This window comes from Oryzias melastigma, linkage group LG3 (genome assembly GCF_002922805.2).
Source record: "Oryzias melastigma strain HK-1 linkage group LG3, ASM292280v2, whole genome shotgun sequence".
Classification (NCBI taxonomy): domain Eukaryota; kingdom Metazoa; phylum Chordata; class Actinopteri; order Beloniformes; family Adrianichthyidae; genus Oryzias; species Oryzias melastigma.
The window spans coordinates 30,658,150-30,675,879 of NC_050514.1; the positions used below are offsets into that span (position 1 = coordinate 30,658,150).

The 17,730-nt window shown below is 35.7% G+C and overlaps 1 protein-coding gene across 10 annotated transcripts in view; it reads right to left on the minus strand.

Moving 5' to 3' along the window:
• cep89 (centrosomal protein 89) overlaps window positions 1-17,327 on the minus strand; it is a 75,751-nt gene extending 58,424 nt beyond the window's left edge. For 3 of the 10 annotated variants that reach the window (XR_002921733.2, XM_036211363.1, XM_024295581.2), the window contains exons 1-9: window positions 17,033-17,327; window positions 16,353-16,459; window positions 16,024-16,170; window positions 13,479-13,677; window positions 8,377-8,428; window positions 7,874-7,969; window positions 6,556-6,765; window positions 4,109-4,251; window positions 2,232-2,315 (exon numbers count right to left, since the gene is read on the minus strand). Coding sequence is in view for 9 of the 10 variants with exons in the window: in XM_036211363.1 (XP_036067256.1) it covers window positions 2,232-2,315; window positions 4,109-4,251; window positions 6,556-6,765; window positions 7,874-7,969; window positions 8,377-8,428; window positions 13,479-13,677; window positions 16,024-16,170; window positions 16,353-16,459; window positions 17,033-17,074 (1,080 nt within the window). In the remaining variant the exon portion in view is untranslated. The remainder of the gene's footprint in view (window positions 1-2,231; window positions 2,316-4,108; window positions 4,252-6,555; window positions 6,766-7,873; window positions 7,970-8,376; window positions 8,429-13,478; window positions 13,678-16,023; window positions 16,171-16,352; window positions 16,460-17,032) is intronic. The other 7 variants (XM_024295579.2, XM_024295582.2, XM_024295580.2 and 4 more) reach the window with 4 other exon arrangements.
• Between the last annotated feature and the right edge of the window lie 403 nt (window positions 17,328-17,730).

Genomic DNA, 17,730 nt, shown 5'->3' on the forward strand with positions numbered 1-17,730 from the left:
AAACCTTCAAAGTCCTCTCTAAAGTGAATTAGAAAACATTACCTAACCAAAAACTATTATAGAAAAACTTAATACTGTCTTGAACATTTTTTAAACTGGTTTCTATTGTTGAAATAAAAATAATAGTAATCATTATGGAAGCTTTATATTTGCTTTTGTTCTGTAACATACATGTATCAAAATTTAAAGTATTAAAAAAAAATCAAATTTTTAGTCAGACACTAAAAAAAATTAAGCTGATATGTTTTATTCCACAAATCCTGACATATTTTAAGACTTTTTTTTATTATTTTAAAGACTTTGGTCAAAAAAAAGAAAACATTTTCAGTGTCTCAAAAAATTAGAATGTCCCATCAAACTATGTAAAGCAGAATATTTTCATCACAGATCTCATTATTTGGTTGGATCTTCTTCTGCATGAAGGTGACCATCCTGTGAGGGTGTACAGGTCTAATAGAAGCTGTGATCTCTACCTTCAGGTCATCTGCACTGTCTGGACTGACGTGTCTCATCGTCTTCTTGACAACAGCTCATACATTTTCTATCACGTTCTGATCAGGCCAGATTGTAGCTCAATCAAACCAGAAACACCGTGGACAGGATGCAAGTCCTGCTGGAAAAATAAAAACGGCGTGTCCTTCACTATTTCACTCAAACCGGCAGTCGATCACTTTAATCGCCATTCTCTGCTTTTCTTCATCCTGTAATCTTGTTTTCTTTAGCTCTTAAAGAAGGATCATGTCCAACTTTTCTGGACGTTAATCCGATTTCCTTCAGTTGATTTCCTTTATTACCTCCAACACTGGCGTCTGTTTCTACCTATTTGTTGGAAATATTCTATTTTAGGCCACATTGCATCTCAATTATATTTGTGAATGATCTTAATTAGTTTGGCCATTTAACTTTAATCCATAGATTTGGACTTGAGTTCACTTTAGAGGAAGAACATCCTGTTTTTTGGGGTTTAAAAGGTCTTTGATCGTTTTACGTTCAGCAAATCTGAAATACAGTTGAGCTCACAAGTTTAAATCACAATGTATTTTTTCCCAGTGGCCATTTATCATCAAAAAATTCTGTTTACCTTTTTTTAAAATCACAACAGGAACTTCAAAAGCTTGAAGTCTCTTGTGGTCGTTGTGGATGAGATTATTTATTTTCTCTAATGGTGAAGCAGCTCGTTCGTCTTGGCAGAAAACCTCAAATTCCTTAAAATTCGTTGGCTGTCTTGCTTGAACTGCCCGTTTGAGATCTTCCCAGAGTGGCTCAATAATATTGAGGTCAGGAGACCAAGTCAGCCCCTCCAGAACCTTCACCTTGTTCTGTTGGACCCAATGACAGACGGACTTGTGCTTGGGATCGTTGTCGCGTTGAAATGTTCAAGTGTGTCCCGTGTGCATCCTACGAGCTGAAAAGTGACAGTTTTCCTCCAGTATCTTCTGATTACGTGCTGTATTCATCTCGTTTCTTGTGCTTTTGTAGCTCATACATTCCCAAACCATATTTCCACTGTGTTTCACAGTAGAAACATCCACATTTTTCAGAGTCCTGGAAGTTACTTGTGGGTTTTTCTTTACATCCCAAATGATTTGTCTGGCAGACATGTTTGTGACTGCGGTTTGGTTTCAACAGAACTCCTAATTTTCCACTTTTTGATCAAAGTTTAAACTCTCCGTTCCTTGAATATTTTCTTAAATCCTTTTCCTGTTTTACACAGTTCATTTATCTTTCCCCGTAGATCTTTTGACGGCTCTTTAGCTTTCCTCATGACTCAAGATCCAGAAATGTTAGTGGATGTAGGATAAAAGAGTCTGTTAGGAGCTCAGAAACTCTTTTTGTACACATTGATTACAGGTAAACGAGTCACAGGTGAGTCACAGGTTACCTTTAGCTGCCATTCAAACCCTTTTGGATTAGCTTGTGTCCATGTTTTTAGAACAAAATCATCAGAGTGTGTAAGCTTTACAACATGGTCATTTGGGAAGTTTCTGTTTCTTTATGATTTAAAAAGGGTAAACAGAATTTTTTGACAACAAATGGCTTCACCCAAATGTTTTATCTCCTTCACTTCTTCTTCATAAATTGAGTTTTTTAGGTAAAAACCGTCTTCTAAAGTCTTTTTTAGTATTAGAATCTGTGTTTTTATAGTATTTGGTCTCCTTCATTTGTTAAACTTTAGAGTTTTTTGCCATTTAGTTTTGAAGCATTAGTTTCATCTAAAAGAAACGGCTCACCTCAGTGTTTCGCAGAAGTTCGTCTTTTTCCTTCATCCTGTCTTCATAAGCCAACAGCGAAGAGTGGAAACGCTTCATGTCAACCTGCAGATAAACAAAGTATGAAAGGCTTGGCAACTTCTTCTTTCATTAAAGTTCATTTTCCCCAAACAGGAGAAATATATATATTTATTTCACCTACAGCGGAAACAGTAGACTCTATTTATTGCTTTTTTCATTTGAGTTTGTCACATATTTGCGTTTCTATAAAGCCAGAAAATGCACATTTTTCCTCTCAGTATTTCTGACCAAACATCCTTTAACAAAAAGGAAAGTTACTATCAGACTCTCAAAGGGTTTGTGCCTCAAAAATGTTTGTAGAAGATTTTGTTGAGTCCTAAAATTAGATTAAAGAAATGACAGTAAAGTATTGAAATATATAGAATTTAAGCTTTTATGATTTTTAATTAAAAATAAAATTTATAAAATTAAAAAAATAATGTAAGTATATAGAACACTAATTATGATCTCCAATTCAATACTAAATAAAAGCAATAGAATATATTGTAAAATGTTAAGTATATACAAAATAAAAATACATTTTTAAAAGACAAGTTAGATTTTTTCATTATTATTATATGAAAAATATATTTGGAAAAGCAATTTCTAATAAAACTAAATCACATAGTTTAAAGTCTTATTTAAAAAAAAAAGCTGCAAGCTCAGAGGTCGACCATCCTCTACTGTCACCTCAGTCGCCGTAGCAACATGGAAAAAAGTGCAGACCCCTCTTGACTCAGTTAAAGTCAGAGTTTATCAACCAACTTTTGTAGAAAAATTGGATTAATGGAACACAAATATAGAATTTATTCTACGGATTGAGAAAGGAGGAACTTTCTAGAAAGTGTGTACTCATCTGGAGTCAAACTGAATCAAAATGCAAACAGGAAAACCAACTGTAAAGCACGGGGGTGTTAGTGTGATGTGTGGGACTCATTTGCTGCTTCATGATCTAATGATTTATTTTCATAAACTAAACAATCATTAAATTTGAACTCTGACAGAAAACTGTAAAGAAGTTTATGAGCAGTTCTGCAGCAGAGCAGAGATCCAAACTCCAAACCCATCATCAAGTCCTCCTCTGAAGGTTTCAGGATCATGTTCTGTAATGTGTTGGAGTCAGTGTTCTGGTTAGGACTTTAAACAGGCTGGATACCTGCTGTAGCTGAAACCCAACACAACAGAGTTATTGTGAGCTCATTTTTGTAGCCGTTGCATAAACATTTTCACTTTAAATAATTAGGAAATCATTTGAAAATCTGCATTTTTGTGTTTAAATTTAGATGTAAATTAATAATAATTTAGGATTAGTAATTTGAAAAAAATGTAATTAATAGTGTAAATCCATATAATTTAGAACAATGTATAAACTCTTTCTGTCTTGTTGCAGCGCCGTTCAACCACGACGCCTTTCTAACATCTCTTTTCCGTCTCAGCTGCCGGTAATGAGGGCGAGCAGACTCACGCGGCGGCAGAGGAAGTCAACTGACAGAGCAAGAACATGAAACATCTCCTGATGTGAACACACAGCATCAGGAGGCCATGATTAAAGCCACAGGTTGACTTTCTTCTGCTGCTGTGTGGCGAGCTGTGACAGGGCAACAATCAGGGGAAAGGAGGAACAAAGAGAGCGCGGCGTGTGGATCAGCGGGGTCCGCATCAAAGACGGATAATGGAGCAGACGAAATGACCTGCAAACAATGAGTTCTGTGGAAAATTGATTCATTTAAGGCTTTAATGAAAGAAACAGCCTAAACCGTTAGAGAAAGTCAGTATTCTTTTGAGGAAACCTGAACAAATTGCATCAGTGGTGCTTTCTGGAATGAACCTCGCCGTACCTCCTCTTTGGACGGCGGTCTGGAGTGAGCTTGGTAGCGGCTGAGCTCCGAGTTCAGACGATGAACTGTCAGTTTCAGGGCGTCGTTTTCATCCACCAGCTCCTGAGCGTGCCGTCTGAGACTCTGCAGCTCCGCCTTGCTGCCTGCAACCACAGCAGAACTGTTCTGACGGGTCTCCACAGGTGTAGACCCTCACCTGCACAGGTGACTCAGGGAGGTTTTAGGCTTTTGTGGAAGAGTAAATACAAGTTACTCTGATGGGAAAAGTTACTTCACTGCAAAAACACAAATATTACTGAGTATATTTTTCTATTTCTATAATTTTTTTTAGACTTGATATAAGACAAAACTACCAGTAACTTATAAGTATCTTAATATTCAGTGAGATGTAATGACTTGTTTTGAGACATTTTATTTTAAGGAATATCTCTAATTAAAACAAGATTTTTTGACTCGTAATTTGCATACAATTTTCACATCTTTATTTTAAAACTTTTAATTATGTTCTTAATTTAATTAGTCTAGAAATAAGGATAGTTAGACTGCTGTAGCGCTTAAAAATAGGATATTTTGGTGGCAAAAGTATAAGCACAAATATATATATATATATAATAACGCATTAACACACGCAATTAATCAACAAAGAATTTGGTTCAGGAATCCATGGCGTTTGTTAAAACATTATCCCACTTATGTGGGATCACGTACAAAAGAAATAAATATTGAGTTGGTTTTAAGTTCTTCATTCTTGCTATCTCTTTTGGTTTGACTATTTGATGCATGGTCTGGTGCCATATTGTACAAATACATTTTACCCAGTAAAACTTTGTGATTAATCGTAATTAATTACAACACAAAAGTGTGATTAATTCGATTTTTTTTATCCATTGACAGCACTAATAAAAAATAAATGTTCTAAATGTAGAGTTTTGTGTGGGATTTCATATTGTGATTATTTGCAGATAATAAGGGGTCGGAAAATACTGTGAAAAAAAAAAATATTGTGATTAATTGAAATACATTTTTTCCACGTTTGCGATTAAGTAGTTAATTTTTTTTAATCGATTCCCAGCCCTAACACATATATATATACATATATATATGTACCTAATTTAAAGATATATAACTTTTTTTAAATGACACATGCTCATTTTAAGAAATAATTGTCTAAAATATGAGTGTTTATAACCAATTTCAAAATTAAAGTAATGTCACTCTGCCAATATGTACGATTTGCTCATATTGCACAGATGAAAATTGGTCATACGTGAATATATGAGGAAAAAAGTGAGAAAAGTTGTGTTGTTTAACGTGAACTTTCATAGATGTATCACGAATTAAAACCAGGGAAGAAGTAAGAATGGAACCTTGCAAAGAACACGGGAACCAGGTTTGTGAGTGACAAACATCCATCACACAGCTGCTGGACCTCTAACAGCTCAAAATGGAAAAGATGCAGCAAAATGAAGCAAATATTTTTTACTCACTTAATCTTTTTCTGTGTGCTTAAAGACCCACTCACTAAAATTGTGTGTTTTTAGCATGTTCTTGTGGCATTTCTCTGAAGACGGAGGACATACATGAAAGTTGAGCTTAAAATTGCATTTCTGAGTATTTCTTTATTCAAATCGTTGTAAATTAGTAGCAGACGAACAAAGAATGTTTAAAAAAGAACATTTTGTGGCATAAAAAATAGGTTGACGAGCCACAAGTTTTAAGCTCTTAGCAACGAGGAGGGGAAAGGGGGGCGGGGTTGCTCCACAACAGCTCGGAGGTGAATTTCTAATGATTTTAGTGCTTTTCTGCAGAAATTGTGTCCAAGAAAATGACAGATTTGTTGTTATTGTTTTTTTTTTATTATTTTGTCAGCATAATCCCAATTAAAAGACCACTGAAACATTAAAAAATAGATCAGAATATGGTCAGAGTGGGACTAAATGAGTGAACAGTTAAAACTTCATCAGGCTTAAAAAATGGCATAACTGTTTAGAGTGACAAAAGTAGTCATTGTGTTTTTTAACATTCATATTTACAAAATGATCATTTAAACAGATGAAACAAAAAAATCTAAACATTCAAACGTTGTAAAACAATGAATATCTTCTCCTGTGATGGATAAAGTGAGTATTTTAAAGATATAAAAACATAATTTAATCACACTTATATTTAAATTAAATATCAATTATTTACTTTTTATGCTTTTGTGTGATATTGATGACAAGAATGACAAATGTATCCTGCGGACGTGTCAAAGACAAAAAGAAATCTGATATGTCATATGTCATTAATTAACTTAATTTCATTCATTTCTCTCAGTCAGTTTGAAATAAAAGTTTAATTTAAAGCAAATCCAGAACTAAAACAATTTGATTACACAATCTGTATTTGTTTCTCAGGGGGGGTGAATGGTCTTAGCTCCTCCCCCTGGCCCTCTGCCTGTCTCCTACCTGCAGAAGATCCCGGGTGGGAGGAGTTATGGCGGAGGCGGGTCTCCTGTTCCAAACGTTGGTGTCTCTCCTGGTGCTGCTGGTGTTCACCGGCTCTCCTGGGTTTCCTGGGTTTCTGGACTTTGCTGTAAATCTTGCTGAGCTCTGGAGAAGTGCTGCCGGCTCCTCGGGAGCAGCTGGAGGGACTGGCGGCGGGGATGGGAGGTAGAGCTAAAATAACACACAATAACTGACTGTTATCTTTACAGGGACGATAGGGGTGACCATTCAAAATGTTGGCTTTAAAGTAAATAAACTAAGTAGAATAAAGTTCCACATGAGCCCTGAAAGAGATGCTTCTAAATTTAGTACAAAACGTAAATTAATTTGTTTCTGTAGATTAAATCATTACTGGAACAAGCCTTTAAGCTAATAAAGATTTTCTGTTTATTCCTCCTTTAATTGATGCCAGATTTTATGAAACATTTCAGGGTGAGAAATATTGTCACATGAAGGGAACAAACTCCTCTGTTCATTTTACAAGTTACCATTTAAAAATTGAACTTTTGTGATGTTTTTATGTCCTTTTAGTCCTGAACAAAGCTGTCAGCTCTTTAGTACGGTGGCCCTAAAGTCCAAATCACAGCTGTGCTGGGCATTATGTTTTATTATTAAGTTCACGGCCCTAATATATATATATTTTTGGAATTACATTTTTGTAAATTTTCTAAAATGTAATGCTGTTATTTTAATTCTTTGTTTTCTTAAATTGTGATCTTTAACGTTTTTGTGTCGAGTGATTTGAACTTGAGGGCCACCGTACTTTAGCATACAGTAAAAAGATTGAAAATTAGATAAAAAAAGACAGGATTTAAACAGAGTTTTAAACTAAATGCCCCAATGCTGGTGAGACAAATGGAGGATAATGTGGCACAGATGGATGGAATGTTGATTTTTTTCTTTTGTTTTCATGTCCTCTTCACTAAAACAGGTCAACGTTTGGTTGAAACATTCGCTTCACTGCAGCAGAAACACTGAGCGTTCACAGTCGGGGTTCAGCCCAGCACGTCTGAACAGTTTGAAAAGCTGCCAGCGATGACAGGAGAGACGGCGAAGGAACTGACTGATTGTTGAATGTGTTTGGATCATTTATTCTATTGGATCTGAAGGTGAAAACGCGCCTCCTGCTCTGTTTGCAGCATCAGAGCAGTGGATGACTTTGGAAATTGGAGCACAAAACTGCAGATGGGAAAAAAAAAAAAAGAAGCAACACTGACCTAAAGAAACGAGATGTGAGTGTGACAGACACACAGCGGGTTATTTCAGCACTGACACCTACATGACACGTCCTCCTTCCAATTTTCAGGGCTCCTCTTGACAGATGCTCTCTCCCCCGTGGCTCCAGGAGACCGGCTTCCCGATCCCCGGGTGAAATCTGGGAGTCGTTGTGAGATAAGCAGAGGAAGCGTGAGTTAAAAAGCCTTATCGTTAGAGCACATTTTCCCCACTTACGGGTGTGTAGAAATGGATTTTCTGCACGGCTTTGCAAAGCAGCCAGCCTGTGTCAGCGTGATTAAGTAAGGTTAATTTTAGGGCCACATAAAACGTTTTCGTACGCAGGCTGGAGCCAGAGTAAGAAGAACGACGGGTCAGCACCGTCAGAGCTCAACGGAGGCGTCAAAATGTGACTGACGGGTCACGGCTTTTATTTTGGAGTTGCGTTGTTATAGTTGCACTCCTTTTTTATTCTAAAAGCAGAGAATACTTTCTCATGACTGCTTCATTTCTCAGCTCGTGCAGGCTGTTCATCCGTCCGAACATTGATCCGTGATGCTTCGGTACCTGGGGAGGCAGCTTCTCTTCCGGACATCTGAGCAGGCAGAGGGGTACCAGACTGGAAGGGACCACAGGTAAACACAGAAGAGTCAGATGCAGAGCTTCCTCTTGGTCTTTTTCCTCTAAATAGACTGTCAAAACTAGGAATGTAGGGAAAAAATGAATGATTCTGAGAAATATTAGGATATTTTAGAAACCTCAGTGTGATTTTAGATGCAGATCTTACATTTGAAGCACGCACAAACCATTTTACTGAAATGTTGTCCGAGTCTCTCCAGAGTTGGTGCTGAAATATTAACAAACACATGTATAACTTCTAGAACAGATGATTGGAATGCCCTTCTGTGTGGTGTTCAGAAAAATACTCAAAACTCAGTTTTCAACCAGGACCAAAAAGAAAGGGACGCTTTACTCCAATTTTGAAATATTTGCACTAGTTCCCGGAATTTCAGGTTCTTTTTTTAGTTTGAAAATGTCTTAGTGGAATTTTTATCTCAATTACTTTTAGTTCATGTCCCTCCCAGAGCCTGCAGGTCCTCAGGTACAGCTCTGCCTCATGGCTTCACCTTTCATGGATGTTTTCACTTAGTCCCACTCAAACTATGTGATTTTTTCTATTGTAAAATGGTTCCCCGTGGTCTTTTATTATGATTAAGCTGTTTTAGTTGAAAATCTAGAACATATTTTCTGCAGAGCGGCAGTAGTTTAATAGAAATTCACCTCTGAGTTGTGGGCGGGGCAACCCCGCCCCTCTTCCCCTCACCTCAGTGAGCTTATTTGCAAAATATTTTCTGTCTCAAATGCGATCTTTTTCGAACTGTATTTTTTGTGTACTCCTGATTCACAATTTGAATAAAAAACAACATTTAGAAATACAATTTAAACCTTAATTTTCTTTTTATTCGTCATTAGAGAAATGCCACAAGAACATGTTAAAAACACTGTTTTAGTCAGTTTTTACATTTCCTCATGTTTTAATTTGATTATTTGGACTGTTTATCCCTCTTTGTTTTTACTTTTTTTACTGCTATTTTTATTTTTTATTTATGTATTTTGTGTAAAACACTTTGAGGCGTTCTTTACCAAGAAACGAGCACTAAATAAAGTTTAATCAGGATTTTCTTTGTCGATACTGGTATTGATTTCAAACGCTGTGGAAAGAGTTTTTAATTCCTTCCTCTGAAGCAGGACGACTCCGGAGCCACGTGAGACGCTTTTATTCCTCCATTGTGGCTCCTTGATAATTTGATCATTTAATAAAATAATGGGGTTGTTGTGTTGATTTATTTGTTTTACTTACATTTGGTCATTTGTCTTTAGAGTTTTAACATATCAGATGAATGATTAACATGGATTTTTTTTATTCTACACCAGTATTGTCATGTTTATATTTGATAATAAACGGAGAAAAAAGAATGAAGACGCACCAAAGTCAAGTCATAGTTACAAACAACACAATGTGTGAATTCAATTAAATCTGCTGCAGCTGGAGGATCACATTTGACGTTTGACACTGGATCTATTTTATTTTGAAAGGAACTTGCTGTTTAAGGTAAAAGGAATTAAAATTGTTTAGAAAATTGTAGCTTTTATATAATTCCATTAATGCACTTATTTAAAGGCTAAATTATGTAAATAATTGGCTGAATGACCACAAAAACACAAAGTTTATTTATGTTTTTTGTAAACAATAAAGTGGGACTTCTCAGCTCTTGCTAGTTTTGAGCCAAACGGCTCTTCTAGCTTAAGAAGCTGCAGACCTCTGCTCACTGACTGTATATGAGAACTGGACTAAGAAAGTGTGACATCACACATAGGAAACGGATCCAAAAAAATCAAGTCAGCCTCTTTTTTTTTGCGTTATGGACGCCGCCATGTTGGAACTAGATGTCCTCAGTTAGCAGTGATTAGTCGGTTTAAATCACTGTTTCTATGGCAACCACTGTCACGAATCAGTTACGAGCTTGTTGGAAGTCCGCACCTCTACCGCTGAAACCGGGTTCAGAAGAATCTGTCAATAAAAGGTCTCAATTGTTGGGCGTGGGGTTCAGCAGGCTCCACCCACTTATATTTAGGCATCTGATTGGCCAATTTATAACTTGAATAATTTGCACTACAGCAAAACACCATATAAATGAGAAGTATCCAGAATATGTTAAAAAAAAAGAATGTAATGCAATATAATATAATATAATATACTTTAATATAATATATTATATTAAATAATATAATATAATATACTTTAATATAATATTATATAATATTATACTATATTATATAATATTATATAATATTATATTATATTAAATAATATAGTATAATATAATATAATATAATATAATATAATATAATATAATATAATATAATATAATATAATATAATATAATATAATATAATATAATATACTTTAATATAATAGAATATTATATTATATTAAATAATATAATATAATATAATATAATATAATATAATATAATATAATATAGTGTATTATAATATAATATAATATAATATAATTTGATCGAATCTGATATAATATAATATAGTGTATTGTAATATAATAGCTGTTTATTTCTCAGTAGGAGTCCACAGGATTTTGGCTTCTTGGAGCCACTTCCTGTTTAGAAAGCCAGTGGGAGGGGCCACTCAGTCCAGTTCTTATTTACAAACAATGGTAATGAAGCAAAAAAGTATTTTTTTTTTTTTTAAATCATGATCCGTTAGAAAAAGTGTCTCCAATAGTGTAGTTTGTGAGTTGGAGCTGCAGAGTTAATAAGGTTCCAGCGAGCTCTCATGCTGCCTGGCCAGCAGTGGAGTCAGCCATAGGTGGTCCTGGCGTTCCTTTGAGGCACCCGCTCCAGGATGCCAGTAATGACCACCAATTATTCTGCCTCTTCCTCTTGAATACCTTCATTTTTTTCTCCTCTGAGTTTGCCAATAAAGCCAGCAAGCAGGCGGCCTTCCAGCCGGCCGTACGCGGTCTGCAGGACCCTGACCTGGACCACCTTTATGAAGTCTGCTCAAACAGGAAGCATGCAAGCCGGCGTCATTAGCGCTCACCGCTACCCAGAACCCCTGCTGCTGTGCTCCGGAGTCACGTGATGCCAGCCCCCCCGCCCGTCTCTGAGGGAGCTGGCTCTGCTCTGCAGCCTGCCCTTCAGGGGTGAAGATAAGCGCACACGCCGTCCAGACCTCTCACCTGCTGCAGCGTGATTCGTCAGCAGCAGCTGAGGGTCTGCTATCTCCCAGCTCCAGGTTTACAAATCTCCATATAAAAACCTAGATGATCCATCTGTTTCAAACACTCAAGGGAGGACAGAGGAGTAAATCTAACAGCCTCTAGAGTAGATCATTTGTTTATCATCACGGTTTCTGAATCCTTTGTTTACTTAGTGTGTAAATCTGTAAAACCATCAAGGAGAGCGACAGAGATCCTTCAGAGAATCCTTCTGTAGATTGTTGTCATCCTGACTGTCTTCAGTGAAACAGGAGGATCTGGACGACGACAGAGCGGGAACACTGTGGCTTCCCGGGTTCTCCCACTTAGAAATCATGGAGGGGTCGGACCATTGACTGGAAAAATTATTATTATATTATTTTTATATACAGTCTAGGGGTCGGACTCTCTGACACGGTACTAAGATAGAAACAACAGATCAGCTGTTTTATGAATACGTACTGTATGTGTCAATAGTTTGGTTTTGTTGCACAAAAGATCGTCTATACATGACTAGGAAAACACCAAAATCTTCATGCAGTAATCTCAGAAGATGCAATATTGGATTTACTGTAGTTCAAATACTTTATTTGTACTTGGCAAACATATTTATTCACATAAACAGCTTTTTTAATATTTTTTTTACCCAAATTAAAATAATAATAAAATGCAAGAGTACCTTCCACCTTTATTGATTACAGTAGGTTGTATCAGAACTCCTACTGTTTGATGTGATTTTTGATGCTTTTTTTTCATTTTGATGCTTCACTACCATTTAAATTGTGTTTTTAACATGTTCTTATGATGAGGACTATGAAAGTTTTTCTGATCCCATTTTTTAAACCTTTGATTTTTCCTTCTGATTTTTTTTCTGATGGCCCAGAAATTCGATGGAAAAAAAAAGATGGAAAAAAACTTTTTCTGTCTCACTAGAACAAACTAGTAAGAGCACATCGATAGAAGGGCTGTCACGATTAGTTGTTACTTTATATTTTTTGGAGTCAGAGTGTAGTAAAGTTGAACAAAGTTGTGAGTGTTCAGCATCAAAAAAGGCTTTTTTATATTTATTTATTTTATTTTTTTAGTGAGACCAAAACTTTAGTGAAAAATAGTTCCTTTGTTTCAGATGCCGACCTCATTTCATTTAATCTTGTTTTAATACCAGAAACTAATGAAGGACAGAGGCTGCATGTTTAATTAATAGTTTAACAAACTATCATCTTCATTGTATTTATTTTTAGTTAGTTTCAAGCTAACGATGGTCTAGATGTGAGCTTCACTTAATAATCTGATTAGTCGACAAATCTGAAAAAATCATTAGCGATTAGTCGATTATTAAAATAACTGTTTGTGGCAGCACTAATTGATAGCCAACCAATCAAATCAGGAGGACATCCTTTTTAGACCAGAGTACAATGAAAAAAAATCAGATTATTCAAAGTTTGTCTTAATTGTTTTAAATCAGTGAATTATCTAACCTGCAAAGTCAGTTATTTTGTGCAAATTTATCAGAACAAAAAGTATTAAAACTGAAAAATCCAGAAAAATCAAATCAGATTCAGTTTACTGGTTTTCTGATTACTATTTCAAAAAGTTAGCTGTGTATAAGTGCGCCACCTGGTGGACAAATCCCGCATTACAGCAAGAAACAAGAACTTTTTTTTCTTCCAAAATAAAAAAAAAAAAAAGTATTTTTTATGGCTAAAATATTAGGATAAAAATGCCTCAAATATCTCCTGTCTCCTCCAAATCCATGAAAGTGCAGAAAATATTTTACAAATCACATCATAATTGTACTTTAGTAAGTCTAATTTCCCATCTCTGTGTCACACAAAATGACCCAGCATTAATAAAAAACCTCACAGAAAACACGCCGTCTGCAGATCCTTACCAGACTCTCTAACGGCTCCTCAGGAACGTTTTCCGATTCCTTCATGTTAGCATGTCTCTCTAGGCTTTGGTAGACATGATCCTCATCGTCTTCATCCTCCTCCTCCATAAACTCCTCGTCTGAGTGCTCAGGAGAGGACAGGCGTGGCCGGTCGGCTAAATCCTCCGACCATCTGTCTCTGAGGGCGCTTGAAGTCGAGCTAAAGAGCAGAAGTGACAGAGAGCTTATATGGAAGCAGAAACAGGAATATTTGGAAAACAGATCTATCCGCTCCCAAGCCGCATCTTAGTAAGTCACATACATCGGAATGGAGCAGATCTGTCTAACAAATACATTATTCTTCAAATCTGCTCCTGATTCACAACAATTTGAATAAAGATTGACTCAGAAATGCAATTTTAAGCTTAATTTTCTTAATACATGTTTTCATCATGAGGAAAAAGTCACAAGAACAAGTTAAAGACACCATTTTCATCAGAGTGAGTCTGAGCTCCTTGACCTTTTCCTCAGGGTCAGCTCGTGCTGCAGATGATTTAAAAGCTAAAAACACCTGAGGCCAAAGTCGCACAAGTTCCTGCTGCAGAGGAACTCCCTGAAAGGAAACCCTTAGAAGATGTCACAAATGATGGGCGTTCTCTGAAAATTACAGAGAAGATCTGAGGAAATGTTGTGTTTCTCACAAACCTTTAAAAAAACGCCTGAAGCTGAGACGCTGAAGAGGTCAGGAGGACATTTTTTGGGTTTAGTGATTGAGTTGTGATCATTAAAGCTGCAGGAATTAAATGAAACATCTCAGAATTGTAATTGTATATGTCAAAAATACGTTTTTGGCAAACAATTGATTGATCAATCTTGGGAAGCAAAAAAAATTGTGAAAAAAAAGATGGCACAAGATGGACCGTTTCGGAAAGGACGAATGGGTGGAGATCATACGGACCAAGTTTACACCATTTACCATTTTGCTTAATGGAAAAACTGACATTTTAGGTCAAATTAAAGGGAGGCATTTTCAACTAAAAATGAGAAAAAGTGTCTCAATATGTACAAACTTACTTGAATTACAGAGTATTTCTACCTATAAAGCTTTGTAATAATAATAAAAAATAAATAAAAAAAACCCTGTTACTGTGTATTGCATTTATTTTCATTTTTATTTTTTAGTTTTGATTTTGTATGTAAACAATGAAGAGCAAAAAAAGTTTAAAAAAGTAAATTCCACTTATTATACTAGTTATTTATTAAAATCAAAATGAAATACATTTTAGATTTATAAATATCAATGGGTTGATAAAAGTTAAAAAAAAAATACAAACTATTGGCTTAAAACTAGCAAAGAATATGTATTACTCTTTGGATGCTTGAGTGGAACTCCTCGTTTCTAGATTTGATTTATTATAAGATTTGTTGTTGGTAAAAATGACCATCTGCGTGGAGAGATCTTTCAAGAATTTTCTAGTAATTTATTCTAGTAATATCTAGTATTATTTTTAGGCTACACCTATTCTTGCAGTGCACATGTTTAAGTTGTATTTGGTTTTTTTTCACAATTAAAAGAGAAAAAAACAGAGAAAAGAAAACTAAATACAGTGCATGGAGAAGCAAAAACCCAAAAGGCTTTTATAAAGTTTCCAGCAATTACATTTGCACAAAAAAAGCAAAAAACAAAAAACACAGAAGTATATAAAATACAGAAAATAATAGTGTTAGTTAATCAGACTTTATCACAATAATTAAAACTATTTTAAATGAACAAGATGCATGAGGTATTTTTTGGTAACCCTTAACAGAAATGCAGTTTTTCCCTTCAATATTAAAATAATTCAACAGTTTCACTGAACCTTCATGAAAACTGACCTCGACAACTAAGAAATGTAGGAACACGAAAATCCGAAGAGTTACGAGTTGAGTTGGAGTGTAACTTTGAATTACCTGTAAAATATTTTGTGAAATATGCAGGAATATTCCCCTCACGAAAGAGTTTTTTTAAATTAAAACACGTATTTGAAAATTATTAATATCATAATAATTTGTCTTTTCCACTCTGATCTGTTGGGAATTTAACAAAGCAAACATTTTAGTAGGAGTAATAGGAAAAGGATTTACCCAAACGATATAACAATAAGACGGATATGGATGAATTGAGCTATAATAAAGAATTTGATGACATTTTGTAGAAACCAGATGGCTGACCTTCATTATTATATCAAGTGTTTTTTCTTGTTCTTTTTGTCTTTCAAAAATGTTGTTTTTTGCCTCACACTCCTCAGATGACCTTGCTGTTACCTGACTGAGCTAAAAGGCATCATAAATCATTCATCCAGTTTGTCTGGTCCTTCCTACATTTGTCTTTATGTTTGCACTTACCAGAAACACACCATCTGTCAGCGTCACATTTTCCTCGTTCATATAAAGTGAGTTATGTGTCCACATTCCAGTCATTTGAAGGTAAAAAGCTTCAATGCATCAAAAAGTGTTTTCTTCTTAACTGAGGATCGATGTAACAGTGAGTGAAGGAGCTTATGATCGTGTATGAAAGTCTCCTTACCTCATGTAATGTGTCGTGTTAAAGTTTGGCCCAGATACCATGGACTCTGACTGGTCATTGTCAGAATAAGATCTGGGCCGGACCGGAGGGATGGCCCACGTCTGACCCGTCAGAGAGGAGGAGAAAATGGCCGCTGCCAAGGCTGACCTGCACACGGAAACGCCATGTTTTGATGGAGAAGAAAGCAGCACCTTTTCATCATTTAAAAAAACGTTTTTTTTTCTTAGGATCACATCTTTAGCTTAAAAATGTAATCCAAATAAAAATCATGTTTGGAAAAACGTGGAGAGGATGGGGGATAACAGGTGATGCAGGACGGTGTTAGGTACCTGGGTCGCTCTGCTAAGGGGTTTGGGTTGCGAGGAGGAGGGGTACGAGGTACTGCTGGCTTGGGGGCAACAGAAGCTGCAGGGATCAAACCATGAGCTATGTGCCTCTACACAACACAGAGGAGGGAGGTTAGAGGGACACAGACACATGCACTGATTTAAAACAGTGACACCATGGGAGAGGAGGGTGTGGAAATGGAAAATAAACACAACCTGGCTACTTTAATTCATTATTGTCTAAATGTTCAGTGTATTTAGGCATGCAAATATCAAATAATTAGCAAGAGCACTCATAAAAGTCAGACATTTTTTATTTAGTTACAAAAAGAACTGAACTTATTTAAAAAAAATCATGTAAGGTCATCAAAGCACAAATTATCTGAGATGACAGAAATGTTTTTATAAATAAAGTTTTATTGAAAAACAGGAGCCATTTCTGGCATCTAATCTCAACATCGTTTTCTCTGGTTGCATCATTTGTGCTTTTGTTTTTAAATCCCAAAATTACAACAAATATTTACTAAATTATGCTTTTTAAAAAATCCACTAACGATAAAAATGAATAAATGAATAAAATCAGGGGTGCCACGTTACATCAACCCATCGCAACAGTTAGTCAAACTACCTAAAACAGGAAAACCTTTGCAGTTCTTTAAATAATAAACATTTCGAACACTTACAAACTCTTCTTTCTTTTCTCTTCTGAAGTTAATCTTCAACATAGTGAAACTTTTTGTCGCCACACGCTAGCTTGTTTAACTTTAAGCTTCGATTTTAGTCTTCGGCTTGGCATTTCCGGGCATTTTGATTACAATGAGCATTAAAAAAATTATAGAGTTTTTATAGATGAAATAAATGAACATTGGATTATTTATGATGCTGGGAAACAGCAGGACGGTAACTATAAAGATTGTCTGCTGGGAAATCTCTTGTATCCCTAGACGCCCAAGCGCGGATGTGACCTCGCTATAAAAACAGCCCTGATTGGCTGGTGTTCTCACATTCAGCCAATCAAGGAGTGTTTTAGTCTACTTAGCAACGGTGGTGTTTTTGTGATGCAGACTGTCCACCAGGGGGCGGTAGAGTCCAGTTTGGGAGAATGAACAAAGGATTGCTGATAAAAAAAAAGAAAGAGCAAAGAGCATTCTTGTTTTTAGTTTTAGTTTTGTTAAATAATTTAACGATTATTTATCCAGGCAAAACATAGAGAAAAAATATATTTTTAATTGTGACCTGGCAAAAGGTAAGACCTTTTGAGAAAGAGAAATAAAACGAATAAATGTTATATTTTCACGCATGCGCAGACGGTAAAGCTACTGTTTACTGTTCTTTTTTCTCTGAAATAAAGTTTTTTTTTTACATAAGTCAATATGATAAA